Below are 18,966 nucleotides of genomic sequence, written 5' to 3'. Positions count from 1 at the left end.
TTTATGCATCTCCACTTAGCTGTTAAACTATTCCTGGCGCCATAAAGTCTGCCCTTAAATTTTCCCTTAGAACTAGCCAGTTTTCTAGTTTTAGCACTCAAATCTGTTTCTTTGAGCTCAGCACTTGTTCAGAACTCGTAAGCACTAAATAAGCTACAAATTACTACAGCATTCAACTTTCTTCACTTGTATAAAGGAAAACGGTTTTTAGTACTGAATAAATAAGCACATATCCAGGCGTGTCTAAGGGTCAGCTGCTGGTGTTTTCTCCTGTCTCCCTGATGAATCTGGGCATCTTGGGGCAATTGCCTCATGTACACAGACAACCCTCTCCTCCTACCACTCAAAACTACAACCTGTGAGAGATGCACTTATATAGCCAAACTGGAAGCAAAGCTCTCTTTACCCAAGACTGGACTAGACAGTCGAGGAGAAGGTAAAGACTTGCACCACACCACACTCATCACAAAGTCCCTCAAAACCTATACCAGCAAAAAACACACACATAGCAACACAAAAAGTACAGTTCTGTACACTTACCATAAATGTAGATGTTCAAGTGTATTCACTGTTGCAGTCATTACATCAGGGTAATCTTCTGGCAGGTTGCCCTCAGTCGGCCTAAATTCCAAAGCCTTGGGTCCTGCGTCAGTTGCTGTCTTCTCTTCCATGATGTCAGGTCGTCAGGGGTATAAAACATGCAGCCAACGCCATTTTCTTTAGTTTTTCTTGCCCCCGATGTCAGGTGCCCCCAAAAAGGTAGCAATATTTTATATATGCACGCATCAAAATAAACTTTACCTTCATCTACAAGCAAATACACCACATAGGTTGTAGAAGATAGAGAAGGAAAGATAAACTGTAGAATGACAGGGAGATGGCGGGAGGGTAACCTGGACTGCAACAGTGAATAAACTCGAACATCTACATTTATGGTAAGTGTACACAACTGTACTATGTTCTTCGTGTTTCAGTGTTGCAGTCATTATATTTGGGTAGAATCCCAAAGCTAGGGTTGGGAGGCTGGAGCAAATAGCATTAGGTGCTGCTATAAGTCCCTGCAGCACTGCAGTGGCAAAACCTGCCCTGGACTTAAGAGTAGAGAGGCAAATGTTAATGCTTTGTAAAAGCGTGAACAGAACTCCAAGTAGCAGCATCTAGAAAGTCTTTGGTTGATACTCCTCTGAGAAAGGCTGCTGAAGTAGCTGCAGCTCTGGTGGAATGAGACCGAATGTCCTTGGGCACAGGTTTACCATGGTGTATGTAGCAGAAACGGATGCAGTGGCTTACCCACTTTGAAATTGTCTGCTTTGAAATAGCCTTTCCTTCTGATCCTGCAGAATATGACACTAGTAATGGCTCAGTTTTTCTTAGAGCTTTAGTCCTGCTCAAGTAGAATCTTAGCTGTCTATGTACATCCAAGGAATGCAGAATTCTCTCCCCTTTGTTCTGCAGATTTGGATAAAAGGTTGGCAGATGAATTGTTTGGTTAAGAGCCACACTGGAAACCACCTTAGGCATAAAAGTAGGATTTGTCCTCAGACACCCCTGTCTGGGTGAAATATGATAAAAGGCTCTACAGCCATGAGGGCCTGTAGCTCTGAAACTCTTCTTGCTGAAGTAATTGCTAGTAGCAGAGCTGTCATACATGATAAGAACTTTATATCAGTGGTAGCAGCTGGTTCAAATGGAGGCAGGGTGAGCTTTTACAACACATAAATGTGGTCCCATGCAGGTAATGGTGATCTTCTAGGAGGCCTTACATTTTTGGCTCCTAAAAGATACTGCTTTATTAAAGGATGAGAAAAGATTGGTGGTTCTGTATTGTAATGAGCCGAAATGGCAGAGGCATGGATCTTGACTGATGAGAAAGATAGGCCTTTGTCAAGCATCTCAGTTAAGTATTGTAATATCAGAGGAATGTGTAGTTCTGCTGTATCAGTTCCTTGTGCTTGATTCCAAGCACAGAATCTTTTCCATTTGTCAGCATAAGATTTTCTAGTACTAGGCCTTCTGGCTTCCAAAATGATATCCATCACAGCTTTACTGAGAGGTATCGTTTGTATGATTACATGATTAGCCATGCTGCCAGGTTCAGGGTCTGTAGTTGATTGTGCAGGATCTGATTGTTTTGCTGGGACAGTAGTTGTGGTCTTTGAGGAAAGGTCCAAGCTGGGTATTGAGACAAGTTCCTTAGGACTGGGTACCAGTATTGACGGGGCCAGTCTGGGGCAATTAATATCACCTTTGGCTTCTCCTCTCCGACTTTTAGGACGGCCTTGGGTAGAAGAGGCAGAGGAGGAAAGGTGTAAACTGATAGGTTTTTCCATCTGAAGGATAGGGTGTCCACTTTCCATGCTTGTCTGTGATAAGTCCTTGTGCAGAATCTTTTCAATTGATAATTTTGAGGAGAGGCAAATAGATCTATGGCTGGGCTCCCCCATTTCTCTGTTATCATGCTGAAGACTTGTGGATTTAATTTCCACTCGTGAGAATCCATAAGGTCTCTGCTTAAATCGTCTGCCAGAGTGTTTTGTTTTCCTGGCAGGAATTGAGCTTGAAGATGTATTTGGTAGGTCAAAGCTGTGTCCCACAGTGCCATGGCTAATCTGCAAAGGGGGTATCAGTGTGTGCCCCCCTTGCTTGTTTATATACCACATGACTGTGGTGTTGTCCGTCTTTATCAGTAGTTGTCCTGGATGAAGTAAGTCCTTGAAGGCTGTTAGGGCATTTTGAACAGCTAGCATCACGTTCTGGTTGATATGTAGATGCATTTGTTTTGGTGCCCATATGCCCTGAATGCATCTTCCTGCCATGTGGGCCCCCCAGGCATAATCTGATGCGTCTGTTGTTAAGGTTTGGCTGGCAGGGAGTAGAGAGAAGGGCCGTCCCATGTTTTGGTGACAGGCCTTTGCCCACCATAGAAACTCCTGTTGCAGGCAGGGAATGAGAGGAATCATTGTTTCCAGACTGTGTGAATGTTGACTCCATAAACATTTTAGATACCATTGAAGTTTCCTCATATGCAGTCTTGCATATGGAATTAGTAGGATGCAGGATGCCATGAAGCCCAGAGCCTGCAGAATTTGTCTTGCAGAAGACTGGGTTTTTGTTGCCATCAGTTTGAAATAAGTAATCAGTTGCCTTTGTTTGTCTGGCGTGAGGTATGCCATCTGGGAAGTTGTATTCAAGCTTGCACCCAGGAATGTTATCTTTTGAGAGGGTACCAGTTGTGATTTCTTTTCGTTTATTGTGTACCCTAGGCATGTTAGAAGCCTTTTCACAAATGCCAGGTGTCGTAGAAGAGTGTCCTTGTTCTCTCAGTCCAAGTAAGGGTATAATTTGTACACTTCTTTGTCTGTAAAATGCAATTACTGGTGCCAGGCACTTTGTAAAGACCCTGGGCGCAGTAGATAAGCCAAAGGGCAGTGCAGAGAATTGGTAATGCATTAAGCCAGCCTTGAATTTGATGTATCGTCTGCATGACTGTCTTATTGGGACATGCAGGTATGCCTCTTTTAGGTATAAAGTCACCAGCCAAGCCTAGAAGCTGCTGCAAAGTGTGCATTTAGAATTTTGGAATGTCCAGGTATGTGTTCAAAATTGATAAATCCAGTATTGGTCGCCGGGCCTTGTCCTTTCTGGGTATCAAGAACAGTTTTGAGTAAAAACCTTGTCCTTTTTCCTGTTCTGGTACGGTTTGAATCGCCCCCATATCCATGGGAGACGTAACCTGTTTCTGTGCCTCTGCCCACTGATTTTTTGGCAGATCTGGCCAACCATTTGTCATTGACAGAGTGTGGAAATGGAATCTGTATCCCTGTGATACGATGTTTAGTACCCACTTGTCCTGGGTTATTAACTGCCAATTGTGAGCAAGAAGTGCTAATTTTCCCCCTATGGGTGCTGCCAAAAGATAAGTGCTTGGTGTAGGCAGAGGGAAGTCATTGGGATTGCTTTCTGTAGGTTTGTGCTTTATCTCCTCCAGATTTGGAGGCGGATGCGCCCCATTGCTTTGACCTGTAAGAGTATTGCACCTGGTATCTGGAACCCTTAGGGCATCTAGATTTGCCCCTTTGAGCTCTGTCTGATACAGGAAAGGACCAATTTTTGTAGGCCAGTGTCTACTGGGTGGCTGCACTTGTAAGAAGTCTTTAACAGTTTGCAAAGACTTAGCTTTGTCTTCCTTTTTCTTTAAAACCTCTTCTGCCTTAATATCAAACAGAGAATCATGCTGTAAAGGTGCATCTAGCAATTTAGCTTTAACATGGTCAGGCAAATTTTGTTCCTTTAACCAGGCATGCCTCCTAATCACAGATCCAGTAACTGCGGCCCTGCAGGAGGCCTCTAAAGAATCAAAACAACATTGCAAAGTATGCTTTCCAACTTGTTCAGCTGCATGCAATAATTCCTGCAATTCTTTATTTTCTGCACATTCTGAAATCAACATAATTTTCTGTTTCAGCAATCCCATAACATGTTGTTGGTACTTAAGCATATGAAATTGACAGTTTAAGGCCCTGATTGCCAAGGTTGCAGACGTATAAACCTTTTTTCCCCATCTGTCCAGTGCCCTTGAATCCCTGTCAGATGGGGTAGGGTTGTTTTGCTGTTGAAGCTTTAACTCCTTTTGGACCCTATGAAATAGTTTCAGGATCAGCAGCAGGGTTTCTAAATAAAAATTTATGTGAGTTAGGGACCCTGTAATATCTGTCAGGCTTACTGGGAGCCTGAGGTAAGGAGTCAGGGGTCAAGCTCGACTCCAAAAACACATCATCCACAATGTCTAAAACAGGGGGAATGGCTAAAGGCTTGTGCTGAGTGGGAAGAAGGAAATCCCAGAGCCTCTTTTTTGATTCTGAGAATAGACTCCTCAGCATCAGAATCCTCATAGGGAGGTATAGATAATTCCTGATCAGAAGAGGAATCAGAAGAAATAGAAACCTGATCTGAAGATTCATAATCAGTGTCTTGCCTAGGTCTCTTATCTGGAGGGGGATGGGTACCCCTGATCAAAGTAATAAGGTTTTCAGCCATTCTGATCATCTGTTTTTTAGGCATGGCGGCCTGTGCACATGGCTCATGCATCTTTTTTTAGGTTTATAAGTTGCTTTTGCTTTGGTTTTGCAGCTGTCGTCGATTTGATGTACAAATGTTGAGGTCTGAATACACCCTCAGAAGCCGGTGCCATCCGAGAGAGATAATCCGTAGGTCCAATACCTTGAGTATCTTGCGCCATGCCGGACTCCACATGGGTGTCGGTAGAGGCCTGCGACTCGAAGGTAGCGGGTATCAGGGGCTGCAAAGGCGTCTCACTGAGTACCGGCGAACCGGAGATTGGCTTAGGAGAAGCTTCGTCGTCGGTTTTGGATCTCAACTGTCTTTCTCTGTGCTTTTCTTTGCATTTTTTATGTACTCCAGTAGTCACATTGCTATCCGACAACATTTCTGGGTAGCTAAATCTGTTTCCAAAATATTTTGATAAAAAATATTAATAGTGCTTGGGCTAAATTTAGCACAAAACTGACAGCCAGGCACGTTGTGATCAGGGCCTAGGCAAGGAATACAGTATAAATGGAAATCCTTATGAGGTATTTGCTTCCCACAAGTAGTACAATTATTAACTTTTTCTGACATCAGTAAAAAGCAAGAAAAAAGTTTCCCAATGGGGTACTTAGCTTTAGGGAAGACTTCGGTTCTGAAACTCAAACTCGAATATTTCAGTAGTCGGCCGACCGGCACTAGCAAAATGCTTCTGCTTCGGGCACTAAAGACTAAAGAAATGGTGTCGGCTGCATGTTTTATACCCCTGACGACCTGACGTCATGGAAGAGAAGACAGCAACCGACGCAGGACCGAAGACTTTGGAATTCAGGCCGACTGAGGGCAACCTGCCAGCAGATTACCCTAATGTAATGACTGCAACAGTGAAACACAAAGAACATCACACACCTACATTTGCGGAGGCTCTCAATAATAATCTGCTCAAGCAACAGAGACCTCCAAAGCAGAAACTTATGCAACCGCCACCCCCAACACAACGCAAATGACACATAGCCCACAAACTCAGTGTGCCACTCAACCACAACCCATAAGGCATAATAACATACCCAACACTCTAGTCAAAGGTGACTCTATGGTCAGGCACATTGATGTTCCACTCACCAGGCTAAACAAGGAGAAAGTTATTGTCAGCTGTCTGTCGGGTGCCAGGATCCGTCACATAACACATGTACTCAGGTCACTCCACAACAAGTACAAATATGATTCCGTCATTGTCCATGTTAGTGTGAATGACCTGAGACGTACCTCCCTGGACTACTTGAAAAGAGACATGGAGGAGCTCTCCGATCTTGTAGCCCAGGGAGGTATGACACTAGCCCTGATTAGCATCCTGCCATCATCCAGAATGATACCACAGTACAAGGACAAAATGATTGACTTCAACAATTGGCTACGCTTCTGGTGTCATTCTAAGGAGATCCAGTACCTGTCTACCTGGGATGACATGATCGACAGACCACAATGCTTTGCCAGAGATGGCCTGCACCTGTCGCCCTTGGGATTCCGGATACTGGCTAAGGCTCTTGCCACCCCTATAGTGCCTTTTTCAGGCAAGGTTCAAATGACAAATTCACCACCGTAACAGGTACAAGCAAGCAAAATCTGAGGGTAATGCTATTCAATGCTAGAAATCTAAACCTCAAAATGCATTCACTCAAGGCACACCTTAAAATGGAGAACATCGACATCTGTGCAGTGACAGAGACCTGATTCAAGGCTCCAGAGAGCACCCCTGCATTACCAGGCTATAATTCATACCACACCTTTCGGCCATCTAACCTGGACCGAAACACTAAAGGTGGAGCCGTGTCCATATTCATTAAGGATATCCACAAATCCAGGCTAATTGCTCAGCATAATGCATCCGAGATTATCGAAGTGCAACTAACTCTGGGCAAGACCACAATCCAAATTGTAACTTGCAACAGATCCTCCACCATGCCCCAGGATTCCAACACCTCATTTCTTGATACACTGGAAAATATTAGGGAACAACCCAACACCCTAATAATGGGCGATTTCAACTACCCCGCTATTAACTGGGAAAACTACTCATGTACCAACTCTTTTGCTCAACATTTTCTGGAATTCATAAATTCCAATGCCTTGGATCAACTTATCCACACCCCCACCAGGGGCAGCAATATCCTAGACCTGGTCATTACCAACATGGGTGACCGGTGTTCCACACTACAGGTCAATTCCTTGTTGGTCAGATCCGACCACAAGCTAATCAGCCTAGACATCCACATCCCACTCCCACCCCCCATTAGGGAAACCACAGTAAAAAAATTTCTCCAAAGCAAACTTCACGCTTCTTAAGACAGAAATGGCAAACTTCACAACACCCATGCAGACGGACAATAGAGGTACGACTGCCAAATCCTACACAAATGCACTTTATAAGCACTTACACTAGTGCATGGATCATGCTATCCCTAACAAAACCAATATGCTATCCTCCAACAAAAGGAAGCCAATCTGGTGGTTCCCTGCCATAAACAAACTCTACAACAGAAGAAAGAAACTGTTGCAAAAAAGAGTAAAATCCCATGACTGGAAGAACTCCCTGGTCAGCCACAGTAAGAAGCTGAGATCCCTCATAAAATCCTCCAAAGCTAATTATGAAAACAAAATTGCCACTGATTCTAAAGACAACCACAAAACATTCTATAGCTATGTCAAGAATCTCAATGGCAACACTCAGATCTGCTCTGAGTTACAGCACAATGGCATTAAATATACAGAACCAACTGATATTGCCAACATCCTGGCAGATAGGTTCAGTGCTAACTTTACCACCCCCCTCACCCCCTAAAGGGCCCATCTCTATACCAGAAGAATGCAAAGTTCTTGTAATCATGGCTGCACAGGTAAAAACCACACTCTCCAAAGCCAAGAACACAGCATCCATGTGACCTGACAACATCCCAGGCTGCGTTCTACATGAACTGCAGAATGAACTGGCACCCCCACTTAAGCAGCATGTTCAATCATAGCTTCACCCCAGGCTTTGTGCCCACTGAATGGTGCACAGCGATGGTTATCCCACTCCACAAAGGGGGAGCCACCACAGACCCCAGAAACTACCACCCCATTTGCCTAACGAGCCTGGTCTGCAAGGCCATGGAACGTATCATCATGGAACTTATAAACAAAGACATTGGCAATCTCCAAACTCCGGACTCCATCCAGTTTGGGTTTGTAAAAGGCAGATCAGGTCTCCTAAACCTGATTGACTTCTTTGAAGCAGTCACCAAAGCCGTAGACAAGGGTAAGGTGGTTCACAGAGCCTACCTAGATCTCGCCAAGGCTTTTGACACCATCCCCCACTCTGGAATTATAGATAAACTCACTAAACTAGGTATAAATCCCTATGTCACAAGATGGGTTGCCAACTGGCTCACTGACAGAACCCACACTGTGAAAGTAGCAGACTTCAAATCCGACTTCAGACCAGTGACAAGTGGAGTACCACAGGGTTCAGTCCTGGGTCCTCTCCTGTTTGCTATCTACTTTTCTGAAGTACAGGCTAACACAGAAGGACTTTGGCTAACGAAGTTCATAGATAACTGCAAACTAGGAGCAATAATTGAAACTCCTAACGATGTGGTCATCCTACAAAAGGGCTTCACTGAGACAGATGCCTGGTGTCAAAGCCATGGCCTCAAGCTCAATGCCAAAAAGTGCATTGTCATCCCCTTTGGCAAAAACTATGTATACATGAGCTGCCACATAGGTGGTAGTCTACTTAACACCAAAAGTGTGATAAGAGACCTTGGGACACAGGTGGACAGTAGTCTCTCCTTTGATAATCACTTTGCCACAGTAGTCAGGAAATCCTTCTACATGGCACACCATCACAAAAGGTTTCTCATCCAAGAAAAAAGAGGTCATTGTTCCTCTCTACTCGTCACCCATTAGATCCATTACAGAGTACAATGCCCCTTTTGGTATGTACCTCACAAGACATCTACAACAACTGGAAAGGACACAGAAATACCTCACAAAGAGGATTACTGGCCTCAAACAGATGCCCTAAGCAGACCGTAACAAAAAACTCCAGCTTTACTCTGTCGCATATCGCCTACTCAGAGGCAATCTCTGCCTAACATACAAAGCTAAGCCAAACCCAGAGCTGTTGGACATGCTCCACTTAAAGAAATCCCAATCCCTCCGAGCTACACGCTCTAGGGACCTAAACCTTGTCACCACAATAAATAGAACATGCTGGAGGGATAGATTCCTGTCCCAGAGACTTCCCATACTCAGGAACTACCTATGTATATCAAACAAAGATCCTCATTAGCACTCTTCAAAAGAAATCTTGATGATTGGATGAGAAATAGGAAATTCACCCCAGGAATCATCTCTGTGGCTCTGCTCAACAGGGACACAGGAAAATCATTTTCTTGGGTGGCGAAAGCCAGGGTACCTTTTTGGCTAGGCTTGTATAGGCCCTAGAGCAGATAGCCTAGTACCTACCTATGAACCTATGAGTGTTCCTAGTTTGAAATGAGTTTTTTAATAGCATTAAGTATGTGTTGATCAAATGCAAGTTTGCTGTCTATGGTGACAGCCGGTAATATTGCACTTGTTACAGTTTCAGTCTCAGTTGTGTTATGGGAGTAGATTTTAAATTCAGATGTTTTAGTTTTAAAAGTTTGGTTTTGTTAGGGTTAAGCATTAATTGTGCATTGTTTAACCATGATTCAATAGATGTAAATGCGGTCTGTGTTTTTTGCAGCAGGTTGGGGATGTTGTTGGAAGAGGAGGAGGAGATGGTAGTGGAATCATCAGCGTATTGAAGTAGTGTGCTGCTTTGGCAGAAAGTGTGTAGTAGGTTATTAATGAATATATTAAAGAGGAGTCGTCCTAGAATGGACCCCTGTGGGACTCCGGTTTTGTTGGTCTGAAATTCAGATAGGTAACCTTGCCATTTTACGCATTGTTACCTATTGGATAAACTGCTGTTAAACCATTGTATTAAGGTTGATAGACAGCCTATTGCAGATAGTTGCGTTGCTGAAGTAATTTGTTGTGTGAGACTGTGTCAAAGCCCTTTGACAGGTCTAGTAGTATTACGGAGGTGTGAAGGTTGGGGTCTCTAGCTTTGTTTACTATGTCGGTGGATGAGATAAGAGCAGTTGTTGTGCTGCGAGTTGGCCTGAAGCCATGCTGAGTGGATGCAAGGAGATTGTTATGGGTAAGGTGTTTTAGCAATTGAACATGTATGCATCTTTCAAGTAGTTTAGATAGAGAAGAGAGGATAGAGATTGTTCTATAGTTTGAAAGCTCATTAGATTTATTGCCTTTGTGTAATGGGGTTATGATTGATTTTTTTCCAGAGGGTAGGGACATGAGATTCTACAATGGATCGATTAATAAAAATGAAGACTGGGTAAGTGATAGCATCAGCAGTAAGTTTTAGATACTCTAATGGAAGATTATCAGAGGAAGATGAGCATGGTTTTAGTTTGAGCAGAAGTTCATGGATTAATGTAGTGGGATAGTGGGAACTAGTCGCAATGAGAAAGGAGGTATTGTTGAATACTTGTTATGGGTAAGTGAAGTACTATCGTCCTTATTGGCTGTATGTGTGTGAGAAAGGGGGATTCATGAGGTTGCCTGACTCTGTACTAGAGTTAAAGCCAGAGACTAATGTAGCTATGATGTCAATGAAGTATTAAACATATTAGCTATTTCGGTTGGCATCTTATCGGTGTTTGGGGAAGGATTTTGTGTGGATATACATATACTGACATTGCCTCTGCTTTAGAAAGCTTACATGCTGATAGTATATACATGGATGGAATACCATAAAAACACAAAAGTAGCAATTATTTTTTAAGATCATGTTTAAAACTTGAAAAACTTGCCTGACTTTATCAAACATGAATAAATTCAGGTGGCAATTTTGTCAGGACAAACAAAAAGCAATGAAGAAATAACCTATCAAGAAGAACAATTCCTCTAGCAGCAGATCATATGTTGTAAAGTATGCTATAATCATAAGGTCTCTGCAGAAACGTCTTTTCTAAGAAGTCATTTACAGTTGAAACACATGCATAGGTAATTTTAATGGCCCCACAGGTTGTTGTTTGTCTTTCGACTTTTCCCGGTTAGGGGTCGCCACAGCGCAACTCCGGTCCACTAATGATTGGCAGTAGGTTTTTACGGTGCCGAGTTGCCAGCTTGACGTCCAACCTTCAACGAAGGTACGCCCATTCATGCATGTCTTTCGGAATGCCACTCGACCGCAGGGAGGACATGCAGACTCCACACAGAAGGCACTCCCCACACTCCAGCCGAGAATCGAACGGGAGAACCTCTTACTGTGAGGCAACAACGCTACCGCTGCACCACTGCGGATTTTAATGGCCCCACAGGTCTATAATTTAAAATACGCTAATTTGGGACAACCCAAAGTCTGCAAATCTTGAATGTCACAGCTAAGGAAATGTAACGTAAAACAGACCAGGCATGACATTCCAAAAGTATTCTAAAGTTGCTGAAAAGCTTGCTATCAGCAGAAAACAGAAAAATATATCAGTCTAAGAAGATTCAAACACAAAATGTCAATGTTTCAATACTATTTTATCCTTCATGAAATTTAAGAACAAGCTAAATGTTAAAATTCAAGAAAAAAAAATACCTGTGGTGGACTTTCCCATTTTCGTAAAAAATCTTCTTTGGCTTTGGCTAGAAATTCTTTCACTGCAAAAACAGAAATGTGAAAAGAATGCATTAATGAACAGAGCTAAATCACAGATAATTTTGTTGTTTGTGGTAGACAAGGAGCATATGGCATAACCAGTTTATGTAGCGTAGGGTCTGCTAGCTTTTAACATGCATAGTCCCTACCACCTCTTTCAGTTTCCAAAAGCAGCTCAACTCAGTTCTTGTACATGAACAAGTACATGAAGTCTTCCTATCTACCACTCCAAAAAATTTTTTTTATCCTCTTCATGAAAATAATACAACCAATATATTTCCCCTATTTCATAACCTAGTCTCATACTCAACTTGTTCAGAGTGACCCTTGACTAATTTCAAAATTACTCCCTTCTGTTTTATCTCATTCTACCTTTAAAGTAATATGTGCTGACTATACTTAAGTATTCCAAACACTGGAAGTACTGCAGACCTTACACCCTCAAGACATCTTCTTCCAAATGATCATTTTCACTTGGTTATGTGATTTTCCTACGGTAAAATCTCCACAACAGCAGACATTACTAATGCTAGACTGTACCAGGAATAGTTGAAACATAGTCTTTACACTAGAAAACAAAGCAAACATTTACATACCACAACATCAATAAATATGCTAACTCTGAGACTGCATAACCTTACGGATGAATGGAAATTTCCCTTCCTCAGAGTTATGCAATCTCACTCAAATCACTGACTAGTGTTTGCATAAATGAGGAGTTGACTAGATGTGATCACTTTCTCCTGTTTTGATTTACACTGAAGAAACAACTGCATCCTAGTGAAAAAGAAGTTATGCACTTACCATAATGTTCCATGTGAGTTGTTCATCTCGCTTTCATTCTTTACTGATGGGTTCGGAGCCAATCTCTGCTCCGATACGGCCAACTGTAAAGCTCGAGATCTTCAAATACCTCGAGGCCAAATCCCTATCCCATGATGCACCTGGAATTACCTCAGATCTTGTTTGCTGCATATAACAATACCATATGTCATTCTTTCACCCCCAAGAGAAGGGAATAGAAGGACTGAGTAACCAGGATGGATCTAGCATCTCGGTCATCTATCAGCCCAGGAGGGGGTAGGAGGGAGGGATGTAAGAATGAAGGCGAGATGAACAACTCACATGGAACGTTATGGTAAGTACATAACTTCTTTATGTGAAGTTGTTCAATCTCGCCATTCATTCTTTACTGATGGGTAGCGTCCCAAGCACCATCAATCTCAGGTGGCTCACAAGAGTATATTTCTCAGGACCATGGATCCAAAGGAGGCCCTGTCAACTTTGTAGAGAGTGATAAAGATATGAGGTTTTGACCAAGTGGCTACTGCACAATTGTTATCAATGGGAAGTCTGGCAGAAAAGGCAGATGATGTAGAAACTGCTCTGGTTGAGTAAGCTTTAATCTTGTGCTGCAAAAGCATACTGGCAGCTGAATAGGCAAAGGTGATACAATCAGATAACCATTTAGACAGAGTTGTTTTAGCCACTGGTCTCCCCTTCCTGGAGTCTGAAAATGAAACAAAAAACTGGTCTGTTTTTCTGAAATCTTTTGCTCTATCCAAATGAAATCTGAGCTGTCTGTGAACATCAAGTTTGTGCAGCATATACTCTAAATTGTTAGAATGGTTGGGGAAGAAGACTGGCAAATCAATAACTTGGTTGAGAATGGCTTCAGTGCAAACTATGGGCAAGAATGAGGAATTTGTTCTAAGTGAGAGACTGTCAGCATGGAATATCAAATAGGGAGGCTTGATGGATAAAGCCTGAAGCTCTGATACTCTGCGGGCAGAAGTAATAGCTACCAGAAAGATGGAGATCACAAGATGAAGCTGGTTCAAAAGGGGGAAGAATTATGCAGGAAAGCATAAAATTTAGACTCCATGGAGAATAGGGATATTTCACAGGTTGTCTAATATACGAAATATCTAATATGAAATGTCCCTTTGAGAAAGGCTTTGGATAACTTGTGAGACATGATATTCAATCATTTCAAATCCAACATGAAAATTAGAAATAGCAGTCAACTGAACCCGAACTGTTGCTGCTGCAGCTCCTTTGTTAAAAATCATAGTCAAGAACTCTAAGATGGAGGACATTGGGGCTTGGTAAGGATCAATATTATTATTAGAGGCCCATATAGAAAAATTTTTCCATTTGCTAAGATATAGCTTTCTAGTAGAAGATGTACAATAAGACAAAAGGATCTGTTTTGTCTCATTGGAAAGGTTATGGAAGCTGGCTATAATGGGAATTGGTGCAGCCAAGCTGTGAGCTTCAGGAATTGCAGAGAAGGATGAAGATCCCCCGACGGGTGAGTCAGAAGGTCTGGAACTGGGTCCAGAATCGAAGGATCCTCCAAAAGATGAAGTCAAAGGAAGGGGAACCAAATCTGATGAGGTCAATGAGTGGCTATTAGAATGATGGCTCTTCCCAGGGTTTTTGCTTTCTGTAGAACCTTGGGTATCAACGGGATTGGTGGAAATGCATAGAGGAGACCCGGAGGCCAATTGTGTACGAGTGCGTCCCTTGGGGCTTCTCCCAAAGGAGGAATCAGGGCAAAGTAGCTTCTGCATTTCGTCTTCATGTGACTGGCAAAAAGGTCGCAGCAAGGCTGGCCCCACCTGCAGAATATCCTGTCCACGATTTCTTTCTTGACGGACCACTCATGGGGCAATAAGATTGCCCTGCTCAGTTTGTCTGCTATCACACTGGATCTCCCCGGGATGTGTGTTGCCAACAGAAAGTGCTGGGTGGAAATAGCCCACTGCCAAACTCTGAGAGCCTTGCGACAAAGAGGGTAAGACCTGGTTTCTCCTTGTTTGTTCAAATACCAGACCACAGACATGTTGTCTGTCTGAATCGCATTCGTACCCAGAGGAAGAGAGTCCTGAAAGTACTGCAACACCAAAGGTACTGCTCTCATCTCCAGCACATTGATATGCAGATTTGTCTCTTGATCAGTCCATGTGCCTTGGGCAGTCTTTCCCTGAACCCCCCCCCCCATCAGGGAAGTGTCCGTGGTCATTGTGGCCGCTGGAGGGGGTAGCACAAATGGGTGTCCTATCATGACATAAAGTGAGGTCAACCACCGCTGAAGGTCTTTCTTGCAAGAATTTGTGATCATTGTAGTGTGAGTCATGGGGAGCTCTTGGTAAGACCACTGAGTGAACAACAGCCATTGTAGAATCTGCATGCGCATACGAGTTAGTGGTATGGCTAAAATTGTTGCTGCCATCATGCCTAATAATTTCAGAAATTCTGATGCTGGTGCTCTGTCTTTTGATATCAAAATGCTGACATGTTGATGAAGAAGAAAGACTCTTTCTATTGGAAGCCTTAGTGTGGTAGTGGTGGTGGTAACCAACTATGCCCCGATAAAAACAATATGCTGCGATGGCGACAAGGCAGATTTTTCTGAGTTGACTGTAATGCCCAGATGATTGCAGAGTGGACTCCCTGGCCTGAATGAATTGATGCCTGGTGGTGGCGGTAAGGAGCCAATCGTCTAGGTACGGAAACACCTGGAATCCTAGATGCCTCAGGTGAGCCGTGACCACTGCCATGCAATTGGTGAACACTCTGGGAGCTGTAGTGAGACCAAAGGGCAGGGCTTGAAACTGGTAATGATTGGCTCCTAGCCAGAAGTGCAGGTGATCCCTGGATGGTCTGGCCATTTTTATGGGGTAGTACGCATCCTTGAGATCTATCGAGCACATCCAATTGCCTTTCCCTAAGAATGGAAGTATAGACTGAAGCATGACCATCCGAAACTTCTCTTTCTTTACATATTGGTTCAGTCTGCTGAGGTCCAATATGGGTCTCCAGTCCCCCGTCTTCTTTGGAACCAAAAAGAATCTTGAGTAAGTTCCAGATCCTGACTGGTCTGCTGGGACTGGTTGGATGACTTTTTCTTAGCAACATTTGGACCTCTATTGTTGCCTGTTCTCTGTAACTGGGTGTATTGTCCAGGATTTTTCTTATGATTGGAGGGGGTGTGGCGAATGGGATGAAGTATCCTCTGGAAATGATACTTTGTACCAGTTCTCTTTTGTTATTTTGAGCCAGGCGTCTGGATACAAAGATAAGCGACCCCTGCCTGCCTCCAGAGCAGGACAGTCAGGCCTCCTTTCAGGAGCACTGGTAGGGCTTCCCAGAGAAGTGATCTCTGTTGCCCTGGTGTTGCAGACCCTCTCTGCCGTGAGGGTGGTGTCTTCCATCATTGCCCCCTCCTCTGCCCCTGGAGGGGGGTTCACCATATGTGTCCTGAAAGACTCTTTGGGCTTCTCGGAACCACATTTTTCCTCCCCTTTGACCTTTGGGGTAGGGTAGGGAAGGGGTGGAAAAACGGTCCCCGATGGCACAGTCTTTCTGTCCTGTTCACACCTGATTAAGGTTTCCTTCACTTTAGGCCCAAAAAGGGATGAGCCAACAAAGGGAGTGATCACGAAGGAAGACTTGAAAGGCTCCGCGAAGGAACACAAGCGCATCCAGGAATGTCTCTTAAGAGCAACTCCTGTACCTGCTGCCCTACTCATTCCATCAGCAGAATAAGAGATGAGGCGCATGGATGAGTTGACAATAGAATTGAGGGTAGCAAGCTGGGCGGCAACTTTGTTGGATGCTCCTGCAGCTACTGTACCCTGAAGAGAACCTCCTAACTCCTTAAGGAGATCTCTTTGCAACCTAGTAAAATGGGTTAAATAGTTCAGCGAATGGAGAGCAAAGGTCGCTGAACTAAACATACGCTTCCCATATCTATCCTTAATCCTTGAGTCTCTGTTAGGAGGATGGATAGATGAAGTCTGCCGCCACTACCATGCCATCAACCAGAATACCTTTTGTTAAGAATGTTTTGTCGAGGGGGGCAGAAATTAATTTATTAGGCCTCCTAGGGACAGGCTCCATAGTATCCAGAGACTCCCACTCCCTTCGAGAGACCAGCTGCATCAGCTCATCGAAGGGTGGAGACACACAAGAGGTGGAAGGCTGAGACCCGAAAGCCTTCAGGAGAACTGACTCATCCTCAGTAGGGCTTTTGGACTGCCAGTCACCCCTCTCCCTAAGGATCTCAAGTATCTCAGCGAAGGAGATCTCCTCAGAGGGGGACCTTGGGGACCCTTCTGACTCATCTAAGTCAGTATCCGATGTTAGAGACTCCTGTGGGGAGTCTAGGTGTTTCCTTTTGCACAATCTCTTCCTGGGAACCTCATCAGTGGGAGCTTTTGGTGAGGCCTCGGAAGAGCAGGGGCCACCCAATGGGGCTTCCTGAGGCTCTGGGTCTCTACACTTGGTCAGGACGTGCGAGGCAGAAGCAGACACAGGCACTTTAGGGGAGGAAGAAGTCAGACCTGAGGTCGAAGATGTCTTAGGAGATAGGACTCTACTCATGGCATCGAAAGCACCCCTGCTCTGATGCGAGGGAGCCGACGGATCCTAAGAAACCGTTGACACCCCCGGCACCAGGACAGTGGGCTCCAAGCCCAAGGCAGGAGCCAAGCTCATCCGAGCCAAGGCCCCGAGAGGCAAAGTCAGAACTGACAAATCGGTCCGACTGTCCTCCCCAGACCCAACCAGAGAGTGTCGGCTGCTAGAGTCCTCGATGGGCACCAAGGATGTCAGAGTACATGGAGCCAAAGACACTGGAGCAGGCGTCGGCTCCGAGGGTTCCACTAACATCAGATCTGCCTCCTCTGGCTCCTAAGGACCAGCATGGCTCAGAGGAGGAATAGTTAGAGTCGGTGTAATGGTCTTCGGCTTTGAAGCCATTTGGGTTGAAGCCGATAACATTTTTGCTAATGCCGGTGCCAATAGCAGCTTCTGTACCACACAATCCACATCCAGATCCGACAGGCTGATGATTGAGAGGAGCGTACCAAAGGTGGTCCCGACTAGAGAACTTCTGACACCAGTTCCAAGACTGGGGACTGGCTCCGAAAAGTAAAGACTGTCAGTTCTGATGGCAATGGAGCTGAAGTCGAAGACTTTTTTCATTTCTTGCAATCTGTCTTGGAAGACTGAGGACTTGCTGGATCCATACTGGTCAGTCAAAGCTTCCTGAAACGAAGGCTTAAGCAACCCTCTATCGATAAGTTTCCTCTTCCTTTCCCGCAAGATCCTTGAGGAGAAGGAATGACAAATGGAACAACTGTCTTGCAAATGCAGAGCCCCTAGACAGTAAACACAATTAACGTGGCTGTCTGTAACAGACATCTTTTGGCCAAACTTTGGGCACTTTTTGAAGCTAGACAGGGTGCTTATCTTGGTCAGCCATATTAATGTCAGGAAAAAATTACTGTTACCACAAAAAAATTCAACAATAATTATTTACAGAAGCCTGGAAAAATTGCAGGCTAAATCACACAATAGTAAATCTACACACAAGCCTTAAATTAAAGCAGGCTATATCACACACACAATATAACAAGTATAAATGTGATATCACACAAGTAGACTATGCAAAAGGAGATAGCTGCTAAGAAACAACAACCTTATCTAAATAAACCAAGGTTTACTGTAACTTCAACAGTAATAAAAACTAAGCCGTATCTAAAAATGCAGAAGGCTACACAGACCACACAGCAAACAGCTATAGCTATCTAAGCTATAACTACCTGAGAAAATGTGACAAGTAACTGAATAACACACTGCAAGATGAAAAATAAACAATAACCTTATCTAATTATTTAAGGTTTACTGTACTAAGCCTTATTTATAAAACGCAGAAGGCTAGACAGACCACACCAAGTAGAGAAAACTACTACTAAACCAGGCCTAAAAGAGGCCAACTAGAAATTTATTAAGAACAGTAAATGAGAAGGGAAAACACACTGAAAAGCTATGAGCTTCATCAACAATCCTAACTATCTAACTATACTAAATAGCAACAATTTTGAATAAGATAGTAATGAAAACACAGCTTAACTGGCCCGAGCTAAATCAGAACCTCCGATCTGTTGCAGTGGCAAACTAGATCTGGGGTAATTCCAGGTGCATCATGGGATAGGGACTTGACCTCGAGCTATTTGAAAACCTCAAGCTTTGCAATTGGCCATAGCGGAGCCGAGGGATCGGCTCCGAACCCATCGGTAAAAAATGAATGGCGAGATTGAACAACTTCACATCATCTTTCTGCTTGCAAAGCCCCAGGCAAGGTACCCAACTTTTCAGCACTCTAATGAGCCCTT

At 43.8% G+C, this 18,966-nt stretch overlaps 1 protein-coding gene across 5 annotated transcripts in view; it reads right to left on the bottom strand.

The window, feature by feature from the left end:
* Positions 1 to 18,966, bottom strand: part of LOC122809023 (cAMP-dependent protein kinase catalytic subunit beta) — a 2,062,609-nt gene that overhangs the window by 971,224 nt on the left and 1,072,419 nt on the right. For all 5 annotated transcript variants that reach the window (XM_044080223.1, XM_044080224.1, XM_044080222.1 and 2 more), the window contains one exon: positions 11,720 to 11,781. In XM_044080223.1, the coding sequence (XP_043936158.1) occupies positions 11,720 to 11,781 (62 nt within the window). The remainder of the gene's footprint in view (positions 1 to 11,719; positions 11,782 to 18,966) is intronic.

This window comes from Protopterus annectens, chromosome 8.part0, assembly GCF_019279795.1.
Source record: "Protopterus annectens isolate FY-2018-M chromosome 8.part0, PAN1.0, whole genome shotgun sequence".
In the NCBI taxonomy this organism is placed as follows: Eukaryota; Metazoa; Chordata; order Ceratodontiformes; family Protopteridae; genus Protopterus; species Protopterus annectens.
The sequence above is the reverse complement of the archived record's forward strand: the minus strand, read 5'-3'. Positions and strand labels throughout refer to the sequence as shown.